Source organism: Corythoichthys intestinalis, chromosome 10, assembly GCF_030265065.1.
Source record: "Corythoichthys intestinalis isolate RoL2023-P3 chromosome 10, ASM3026506v1, whole genome shotgun sequence".
Classification (NCBI taxonomy): Eukaryota; Metazoa; Chordata; class Actinopteri; order Syngnathiformes; family Syngnathidae; genus Corythoichthys; species Corythoichthys intestinalis.
Window position 1 is genome coordinate 11,644,394 of NC_080404.1, and position 11,657 is coordinate 11,656,050.

The window sequence follows — 11,657 nt, forward strand, 5'->3', positions numbered from 1 at the left end:
TCTCGTCAGACGACAACTGGGATCCATCTCGTCATGTTTTAGTCTCCCAAGTCACGTTTTTAGCACGTCATCGTGACGTTATCATGATGAAAAAAAAATTTTCGTTGACGAAATATTTTCGTTGCAGTCATCGTTGATGAAAACAACACTGACTGGCACTAATTAACTTTAAGGAGGGTTGCAGGAACCCTGCCACACAAGAAAAGTACAAATGTGCTGACTGCTTTACGGCATACGTCACTATCCAATGTCGCTTAAATTGACCAAAACTGAAAAGTTACCCAGTGTTGCTTTAAATTCATTCTTAAATCTCAATAAATAAGATTTAACAAGGTGAGTGATGAATGTGAAACTGCTGTCCAAGAAGTCATTTTACACACCATTTTGTTATGGATTAAATAGAATTAAGAAAATGTAAAATTACTTGTTTTGCTTTGGTTGCCATTCGTTCTATGTGTGTGTGGCATAGAGAACAGTGATTTGGATAAGGTGGAACACCTTTACAGGTAGTGTGAAATCATAAATCTTTAGATCACAAAAGCCTCTGTCGTGGATGGAAAAAGAATAGATATCTGCCGATTAATATCAGACAGATCCGATATACTCTGTCAATGCCAGCTAGTTGTCTAAGCCACAGCAAGGCTATTGAAATACACACACATATCTACGACACACAGTGCTAAATCAAAATTATAGCATCTGAGGTACTATAGACCATTAAATAGTAGATTGTGTGGACTTCTAATAGACTTTTCAGAGCCATGACAATTCTCACAAAATTTAGTGACGCTCATGTTTCAGGCAAAATTTTAGCATGAACCTAAACTATGTCATAACCTTTACCTTCATTAAATCACAATAATAACTTCGATTTATAAAGCGCCTTTCCGAAAGGACACAATCTTATTAACTCCCTTTTCTTCTTAGTAGTGCAAACACAAACCTATAGAAGACCAGCACATACACACATACCCCTCCCTCCTCCCCCCCTATCCCCCAACTCCCCCTTCCACTACCAATGAATCTACTGCAGCGATTCTCACAGAAATGACTTTCCATTTCATATTCCCTGCCTGCGAGCGATGCCTCCTTCCTATTTGCAATAGCATCATTGGGGCTGTCAATGCGAGTGCACAAAGACAAATGACTCACATATAAAACGCATACAGTAGATTGAAAAAGTCTACACACCTGTGTTAAAATCTCATTTTTTGTGATCTGAAAGATGAGACCTATATAAATCACAGCAAATAATCGGATGATTAATTAAATGATTAATCGGCTTAATGTCACGTTTTTCAATTACCTTCAAAATTTAAGTTGAGGTTGTTTAAGGCATGTTGTAAGTAAAAATGAAGACAAAATGGATGACTATTTCCTTCAAAAATAATATTTTATTACAGCTTACTGACTTAACTGTAGTCTGCCACTGGACTGTTTTAATTTAATTTCCTTAAAAATCCTTTTAAAGTTTTTAATAAAGGTTCTAAGCATAAAAGAAAATGAATTTCTCATTACACAAATCAGACAAAAGTCTTGTTCATTCAAAAAAAAAAAAGTGCTGCTGATTGAGACATTTATTTTTATTGGCAAAACACTGATATAAATTGTGTCAATGACTCATTTATTTTCTTGAAACAAACTAAACAAAATCGAATAATGAGGATGCAGACAGTAATGAATCAGTTTTCTCTATCAAACAGTTGTCTCGTATGACATTTTACAGTTTGAATGGGAGTTTGTGTTGAAAGGAAGCTGTTATATGAATGGGTTCAAGTGTGTGGTTTCTTTATGAAAAAGGAATGAGACAACTTTACTATTTAACAATAACTAAAGTGCTAATATGCTTCTCCAAAACACAATACAAACGGACACTTAAGACACTGATTATCATAAGCACTGTCTAGCTTAGCACTCCGTGCTAAATAGTAACGTCACATCAACAAAGAATACAAACAATAAAATTGGTTTCATTTACTCACCTCTGACAGAGACACACTAGGCATAACAACACACAAGACAATTTACCTCTCGATACTTCATAATACTGTTTTATTGAGCAACCCAACGTGAGTCTAGCAGTGAACTCTCTCTCTCTTGCTCTAATCACTGGCACCCGCACAGCCTCACATTACACACAAACAAGGACCCAAACGGGACTGCTGAAAGCTGGCGGCAAAAATCGATTACGAAATTCGTGAGCAACTAACTAAGTTAATAACCGCTTAAATTTTTTGAAGCGATTAGTTGTTGCAGCCTTAATATATGTATTTTGGCAATTCAAAATGAACGAATGAGATAATGTGGTTGCACAAGTGTGCACACCCTTTACTAGGGAAGTGGCTGTTTTCAAAATGTGTAATGTAATTGTACAGTTTGATAAATATCAAGGGTTACATTTTCGTTTAGTGTTGTATTTGACAAAATTATCCCCCGAGTTAATGTTCATATGCACAGCTATGTACAGGTGCTCTTTCTTGGTTTGCAGCAGTCGTGAAGAGGCGTCATTGAGAGGCGAAATTTGCCATCCACAGAAATGCCGCCAACAGTCCCGATTTTCTGTCGATTTGCTGTATTCGAAGTAATCTCCCCTTTGTTGAGCAGCTTAACGCCGAACAAATCTACCTTATGTTTTGACGCATCTATTTATTTGAGATTTTTTTTTTTTTTTGCACACGAGCACAAGTCACCTGATTTTGAGAATCTGCCGATACCGAGTCCCAATCTGATACTGAAAAAAAAAAAGGTTTTAAACATATTACTGTCCCACCGTGCTGCCTTCACAATGTGAATTATTTTTAAACAAGAATAACGTAGAAAAATGCCAGTTTTTATTAAATGCTTCATTGCGTGTGTCCACTCAAATCAACTCACGCTCTCACGTACACAATCAGTTGCCACAGCAATACTACCGCTAGTGTGTAACAATCTATACGATGATTGACACATGTGCGCCTTTGATTGTAGCGCTACCAAGCTGCTCTGGCAAGATCAAAGCTGCTACAAAACTGTCAATTATTGTTAACTTTAAGTAGCCAACTCCAGAGCACTGCTGACCAAGAAAAGCAGCAGGAGGGGGAGTAAGAGGCTGTACTGGCATGAAGAAGAAAAACATTATATATTTTTTAATTAAAAACCCGATCCTTTTCACCCTGTTCCGATCCTCTGAAAAAATGTTGCAATCAGCTCAAATTTAGATCCCGAGGTCGAATCGGGGCATCCTTAATTTTAGATATGTTATCCCGCTATAATGTCAATATTCTATCTTAACCAAAAACGCTTTTACAACCCAGGTGGCCCATGTGTTTACTGCCAATCATACAACATTAACTTCCTTACACTATTATCTCGCAATATCATCAATATTCTATTCTAGTCTTTCGTGCATACATAGTTGCTTACAGAGGTTATTGGTCAAAAGGCACCATAAAATGAACATACTTTAAAAATATTACTAACTTGCAGTTGCAGCAACAACAACAGCAACAACGTCAAAATGGTACATCAACTCAACGGACAATTGACCTGTGATAACCTTGGAGGGTGTGGTTGCCATGCGCATGCTCAGTAGCATTTTGGATATCAATTCGACGCTGAGACCAAATCGACAGAACACAGGCTCGCGCAGGAATCAAAGCTATCATAGCTGATTACAAAACGTATGTCTCAATATCTAGTAGGGAAATAAAGCATAAGTTTGGTGTATCAATCAATATCAATGCATTCTTTCTTTGAAATCAATTTTTGGTTTTTTATTTTTCTAATCACCTTTATTGTGTCTAATTGTTGTGGCAGAGATTGCTTTTTTATATACTGACATGATCTCTATACTTCTGCGAAAAAACTTAGTTCGGACGGATCTGGAACGTATTCCTAGCTATTAGGGCAGTACTTATCAAATAGTGCAGCGGGGTTGGCGCATGTGCGCAGTATTTTTTAACCAAACAAGAGCACAGAGCAAAGAGCGCTGGAGATATCGAGAGCTAAGACAAGGCTTTGACTTTTAATACAGTGCGATACGTGGAAAGACCAGTCTGTTTACTCTGTCTAAAAATGTTTGTAGCAGACATTAGAAAGCCAAATCAATTAAGACGTCACTGAAAGACATTAGACCCCAGTCACATTAATAAGCTGACTGATTTTTTTTTCAGCGAAAATGTGCTGAATATTGCAAAGTATCGTCCCCTTTGTCAGTGTTACATCAGTAAACCAGCGAGCACTGTTAGCATCATATAAGTTGGCATACCAAGGTGCTCAGTGCAAAATAACCCCGCACCATGTACAGGTTACGACGTACTTGACTTATGTGATTTCGACTTTACGACACCGGAGTCTCGTCACGTAAAGCGTAGCTTTTTGTACCTCACAGTATCATATTTTTTACTTTACATGTTCTGTCCTCACTAAAAGTGAAGTTGTTCGGCTTGACAGACAACAAAAACAAACAAGACAATTTTGCTTTTTGAAGCATTTGACTTCCTTTACTTTTGACAACTGTAATACACATACTGTACATACAGTTATGTTCAAAGTGACACACGATTTAACAATAAAACACTTGACACAAACCAATTGATGTTCAAACATCCATCTAGTCTGATCAATTTGTAAAGTTAGTAGATTAAATTAGCCTAATTTTTCTAACAAAAGTTTGCTATCTTAAATACTACGAATGCTAACGCATTTACAATTCTCATAGCAAATCGCATACAGACAGTATGTTATCTGAAACAACTTACAGCCTAATGTGGGCTAAACCAGCGCAGCTGTCCTTTATTCAGACGAGTCTGCTCCTCAGTCATACAATGCGACAGTAGCCAGACCCAACACTGCCACAATAGGGCAGTGTATCCTGCAGCATGAAAAAAATACTTTTGGACTTTTGGATAGTTATTTTTTAAATTTAGGGGTACTTAAAGGGATAGTTCCGATTTACTCGGAAATTCGAGTTACTTCACCAGCATAGTCAAATTGATGTGCTTTCAATCTTTTCTGTTACAAACAAAACAATGTTAAAAATGTTATACATTATTGAAAGTAGATCGATATTACTTTTTTTTCTCTTTAAAGCGGAAGTTCAGGATTTTTTACCTTAGGTGTAATCTTCGGGTTTATTTAGTTGGTGGAGTTGATTTCAACAAATTCCGTTTCGTTTGCAAGGTATTTGTTAGTGTCAGGGCTCCAGAGTGGCTAAGCTAGCGCGAGTCAATGGCACCATAATAGCATGCCATAATAGCTTAATCTGCTCGAAGATTAAGCCTAATGTCAAAACTCCTGAACTTCCGCTTCAATGTTAAAAAGGACACAATGTTATGCAGAGGTGTACTTATAATAATAATAATAATAATTTTGTAGACAAATGATACTATTTACAGTGGCGGCAGAGATTTGGGGAAGCGAGAAATGTTTACGTCTTCTGGAGGGTGGTGTAACAGAAAATAATTGAGAAGCACTGCATTAGGGGATCACTGAATAGTATCGAAGGTATAAAAGTGCATGTGTTGTGGCGATGACTAATGTGACCGTGTTCGCAGGACAAGGCAATGCCAAACAAGAATCCGTGGGAGAGCTACAACCCGGCGTGCGAGTATCAGAATTACGCTACTATGAATGTACTAGACTCTAGCGGCAAGGACTCACTGGAGATGACGCCCGCTGAGTGGGAAAAGTGTGTCAACCTCCCCTTGGACGTCCAGGAAGGGGATTTCCAAACAGAGGTGTGAAGATGGAGAAGAAATTGCAAAGTCTGGAAGGAGAAAGCGATGGAGAAGATGTGATGTATTTTGCACTGAAAAAAGCAACAGACTTTTCTAACAGCCTTGGCATTCATGTCGGGATAATCGGAGCATGGCAGGGACTTTTTGTGCCAATACAAGACTGATGAAAGAGAAAGTGAGAGGAATCATGTGAGGGGAAAAAGGGATAATGAAAACCATCAGTGTTACTTTTTTGTATTCTCACTAGTGTACTTAGTGTGGGGCAGCCTGGTGTACAATATCTACCATCACGTGTTTCGAATTATCTTTTCAAGGAATTGGTGAGAAAGAAAAAAAAATAATAAACAATGTCAAGAAGAAACCTCACAGAGCAAATGACACGCCATGTGGTCCCAGCTTCATTGGGCCTGGTTTCTACTAGGCCCAGGAGCACAATGTATATATTTATGCAGGTTTTTAAAACGTTTATAACAGTCCGTTTGGCCATTGCGACACTTTTTACTTTCTAGTATGAAACATGGGAGGCAAAGAGGATCTTTTGTGTCATTAAAATGAATGTTTGTCCGGCTACATTCTTCATTGCTTTCAATGCAATAAAGATAATACTCACTTTTATATAAATAATATATTTCACAACTTTAATACTGCGGAGCCCGCTTGAAGGATCCCCAGCAAGCTTTCCCATCTGCAGCCCTGTATAAAATATTTAAAAAACAAAAAACATAACAAAATGTTGTATGGTGTAAATAAACTTTTGTCTACATATGTTTTAATTGTGCCAATTTATTTTAATGAGAAAAAAAAAAAATAATGCCAACCTGATCAAAAGTTATAGCGAAAATGTTCACATTTGAAAAGGAATGTAAATAAAAGAGGAAATATGTTCGTACTGCTTCAGAGGTGGTGTCAACTTTGTTGTTTGCTTGGAGTTACTCTGTTACCTTTTTCTTGAATTCATCCAAGAACCACATTTATATTGACTTATCCAACATAGCAAGTTTAAGTCATTCTTCTACACAAAATTTTTGACATTCATAATACAGCGCTACCTTGACATACGATCCCTTTGACACACGACATAAAAATTGAGTCGTCATTTGTCTCGACATATGACGATTTATGACAGCATCGCAATTTCATTGTTTTCCACAAGACGGACGCACGGCGGATTTTCTTGTGAGAGACATCAACATAGGTCCTGAAGAAGAAAAAAAGTCGATTTTCTCTTTCTACAGATTCTTTTATTCTGTTAACAAGCAGGAGTTGACCACACATAATTCAGGAAGAAAAAGAAAGCAATAGTCACCGAAGATGGATATAGTGGTATGAAAATGTATCTGACCCTTTTGGAATTTCTCATATTTCCGCATAAAATCACCATCAAATGTGATCCTATCTTTGTCAAAATCACACGGATGAAAAAATGGTGTCTGCTTTAGCTAAAACCAACCAAACATTTATAGGTTTTCAGATTTTAATGAGGATAGTATGCAAACAATGACAGAAGGGGGAAAATAAGTGAACAATCACATTTAATATTTTGTGGTCCCCCCTTTGGCAGCAATTACTTCAACCAGACACTTCCTGTTGCTGCGGATCAATCTGGCATATCGATCAGGACTAATCTTGGCCCATTCATCTCTACAAAACTGCTGTAGTTCAGTCAGATTCCTGGGACGTCTGGCATGAATGACTGTCTTTAGGTCATGCCACAGCATCTCAATGGGGTTAAAGTCTAGACTTTGACTTGGACACTCCAGAACGTGTATTTTGTTCTTTTGAAACCATTGTGATTTACTTCTGTGTTACGGATCATTATTTTGTTGCACCATCCATCCTCTTTTTAGCTTCAACTGTCTGACAGACGGCCTCAGGTTTACCTGCAAAACATCCTGATAAACTTTTGAATTCATTCTTCCATTAATGATTGCAAGTTTTACAGGCCCTGGGGAAGCAAAACAGCCCCAAATCATTATGCTCCGTCCACCATGCTTCACGGTGGGGATGAGTGTTGATGTTGGTGAGCTGTTACATTTTTCCTCCACACATGATGTTGTGTGTTACTCCCAAACAATTCAACTTTGGTTTCATCAGTCTAAAAAATATTTTTGCCAAAACATCTGTGGAGTGTCCAAGAGCCTATTTGCTAACATTAAATGAGCAACAACGTTTTTTAGACAGCAGTGGCTTCCTCTGTGGAGTCCTCCCATGAACACCATTCTTGGCCATAGTTTTACATATAGTTGATGTGTGCACAGAGATATTGGACTGTGCCAGTGATTTCTGTAAGTCTTCAGCAGACACTCTTTGTTTTTTTGTTTTTTTACCTCTTTGAGTATTCTACGCTGAACTCTTGGTGTCATCTTTGGTGGACGGCCACTCCTTGGGAGAGAAGCAACATTGCCAAACTCTCTCCATTTGTAGACAACTTCTCTGATTGATCAACATCCAGACTTTTAGAAATGGTTTTGTATCATTTCCCAGACTTATACAAATCAACAATCCTTGATCGTAGGTCTTTTGACGGAGCCATGATGCAAATCAGACAATGCTTCTCATCAAAACAATTCTAACCAGGTGTGTGTTTCATAATGGGCAGTGCAGCCACTGTTTTTACATCTGTGTGATTTTGAAAATGATCAGATCACATTTGTTGGTGATTTAATGCAAAAATGTGACAGATTCCAAAGGTTTAGATACTTTTTCATACCACTGTAAATTTATTAAGGAAATAATAAGTAAGAGGCCAGCCAGGACAAATGCCCCTGAGAGCACCAGGTGCAGGTGCCCCCAAGTCCATCTGCCCCGACTTTTGAGATCATACAGTTTACATTTGTCGTTATAGCAGGCGGCAGGCGAGGGTCAGCCTCTTTATGAAAAATAGTGGATAAACACTAGATCAATGGTTCTTACCCTGGGTTCGATCAAACCCCAGAGGTTCTGTTAGAAAGTTTCAGAGGCTCGGCGAGTAACTTGGGTCACTTTTATGTCTGCAGTCAGATATGTTCACTCAAGCCCTCCCAGTCAATGGCTGCTAATGAGGTAACAAGGAAGTGACCCAAACGTGTACCAAAACCAACAGTAAATGACCCTATCTATCAACAGGAATTGATCCATAATCAAATAGATAACAAAAACAACATAGAAATAACAAAGAAGTGACCTAAAATGAACTATTTGGCTTCCATTGACAACGATAGACGTCCAATTCACTTAAACACCAGAGACTGGCAGTGAATGCTCATATTGCAGTCCCACAGACGACGCTATACGTCCAATCCATTTTGACTGGGAGTGGCGAATCATTCGCATAGTGGGTATCTAGTACCAGCAATGACAGCCAGTGAGTTAACTTAATTGGTCCAAAGTACACTGGCCCAGCCTAATTGAGTTGTAAATGCCTAAATGTGGCCTGCAAAACAAAATGAGTGTGACATCCTTGCTTCATTTCATTTTTCTCAATTGCTAACCCCCCATCTGATTGTAGCAGAAATTGGTTTGCTCAGTGGAAGGTTGGCTCGCACTTTATGTGAAGATGTATAACAGATCTATGGACAGCGTGGACTCAAATTTTGATCTGTTTCAAAAAGCACGCTGTCAAATGTGAAGAAATTTGAACCGGAGGTCGCTTAGATATTAGCTTGCTAGCTTAGGTTTACTAGTAACAGCATTGAATGTGAAATGTAATTCCGAAGTGTTCGGTGGATGCACATGTGAAACACATAAGGGTTCGGTACCTTTAGCAAGGTTAAGAACCACTGCACTAGATAAGAAAATGTGGACAAATTAAGTGACCTTGGACACAACAGGCTCCTTGTAATCAAAACAGCACTTGTCTCTGGTATTCACTAAAAAGACAAAACAAAGTGCAATGGGACAATAAATGATTACGTGTGGCGATGTCAAATGAACAAATACATATGTACGTTTATGTGAATAAAAGGACATATACAGTGCATCCAAAAAGTGAGTACACCCCTCGCATTTCTACAGGTATTTAAGTATATCTTTTCATGGGACAACACTGACAAAATGACACTTTGACACAATGAAAAGTAGACTGTGTGCAACTTATATAATAGAGTTATTTTCCCCTCAAAATGACTAAAAATATAGACATTAATATCTAAACCCCTGGCAACAAAATTGAGTACACCCCTTAGAAACTACGTACATCCCTAAATGTCCAAATTGAGTACTGCTTGTTATTTTCCCTTCAAAATGATATGTGACTCGTTACAGGAGTGCAATCAGCATTGCTGCAGAGATTGAAGAGGTGGTGGTGGGGGGGGGGGGGGGGTCAGCCTCTTAGTGCTCAAACCATACGCCACACTCTACATCAAATTGGTGTGCATGGTTGTCACCCCAGGAGGAAGCCTCTTCTGAAGACGGTACACAAGAAAGCCCGCAAACAGTTTGCTAAAGACATATCAACAAAGCACATGGATTACTGGAACCATGTCCTATGGTCTGATGAGACGGGCAGGCTTTCTTGTATACCGTCTTCAGAAGAGGCTTCCTCCTGGGGTGACAGCTCGGAACACCTCACCAGGGAGGCGCCCTGGTGGCATGCTAATCAGATGCCTGAGCCACCCCATCTGGCTCCTCTCGATGCGGAGGAACAGCGGCTTTACTCCGAGCCCCTCCCTGATGACAAAGCTTCTCACCTGATCTCTAGGGAGAGCCCGGACACCCTATGGAGGAAACTCATTTCGGTCGCTTTTATCCGGGATCTTGTTCTTTCAATCACGACCCACAGCTGGTGAGTGTAGGTACGTAGATTGACCGGAAAATAGAGAGCTTCGCATTTTGGCTCAGCTCCTTATTCATTACGACAGACCGATGCAGAGTACACAGCACCACCGATCTGCCTTTCAATCTCCCGCTCCATTTTTCTGTCACTCGTGAATAAGACCCCGAGATAATTGAACCCCTCCACTTGGATAAGGACCTCATCTCTGATCTGTAGAGGGCATTCCACTCTTCCCCCACTGAGGATCCCAGATTTGGAGGTGCTGATTCTCATCCTGACCGCTACACACTCTCCGGTGAACCGTTCCAGTGAGAGTTAAAGGTCACGGCCTGACCAAGCCAACAGGGCTACATCATCTGCAAAAGCTGAGATGCAAGACTGAGGCCACCAAACCAGACCCCTTCAACGCCTCAGCTGCGCCTATATATTCTGCCCATAAAAGTTACGAACAGAACCGGTGACATACGGCAGCCTTGGCGGAGTCCAACCCTTACTGGAAACGGATCCAACTTACAGCCAGCCCCAGGGGACACAGTCGAACACCTTCTCCAAGTCCACAAAACACATGTAGACTGGTTGGGCGGACTCCTAGGCCCCCTGAGAAACCTGCTGAGGGTATAGAGCTGTAATGGTTATATTATTATAATTATTCCGACTTGTATTCTTAAGTTATTAATTTTGCTGTGTGTACTTGCTATTTTTAATTGTACCAGCACTAGTTATTCAGGATTTAGCGTAGGTTTATGGGCTGTGGAACAAATTAATCGAATTACAATGTATTCTTTTGGGAAAATCCCGCTCTACATGCAGTGCTACCATCTCGACTTACAAATGCAGTCTTGGAACGAATTCAATTCGTATGTAGAGGTACCACTGTATATGGCGAAAACACTTAGGTGACTTAAGTTCCACTGTGAGACCCCCAATTTAGCCAACTTTCAAAATTGTGTGATACAGCATTGGAAAGCTTCAAATCTCAATTTACTGGGGGAAGAAACGTTTTGAACAGGAGGGCATTTAAAAAAAATTTTTAAAACAGCAAAACCTTATCTGGAGGTGAGACCACACGAGAGCAGAATTACAGACGCCATGACTTTAAGGAGATATTATCGCGTACTTACCTTGTTTCGATCCAAAAACTCCATGCAGCATGTATCACTGAGTGTCAACACACAGCTGTGAATGGC

The 11,657-nt window shown here is 39.5% G+C and overlaps 1 protein-coding gene across 10 annotated transcripts in view; it reads left to right on the forward strand.

Annotated features, from left to right (window-relative positions):
• The window catches only part of adgrb3 (adhesion G protein-coupled receptor B3), a 304,460-nt gene extending 297,008 nt beyond the window's left edge, over positions 1 to 7,452 (forward strand). For 5 of the 10 annotated variants that reach the window (XM_057847936.1, XM_057847939.1, XM_057847938.1 and 2 more), the window contains one exon: positions 5,535 to 7,446. In XM_057847936.1, coding sequence (XP_057703919.1) covers positions 5,535 to 5,723 — 189 coding nt within the window. In that variant the 3' untranslated portion in view covers positions 5,724 to 7,446. Of the gene's footprint in view, positions 1 to 5,534 lie in introns of all 10 variants that reach the window. The other 5 variants (XM_057847941.1, XM_057847943.1, XM_057847937.1 and 2 more) reach the window with 3 other exon arrangements.
• Positions 7,453 to 11,657: the final 4,205 nt, after the last annotated feature.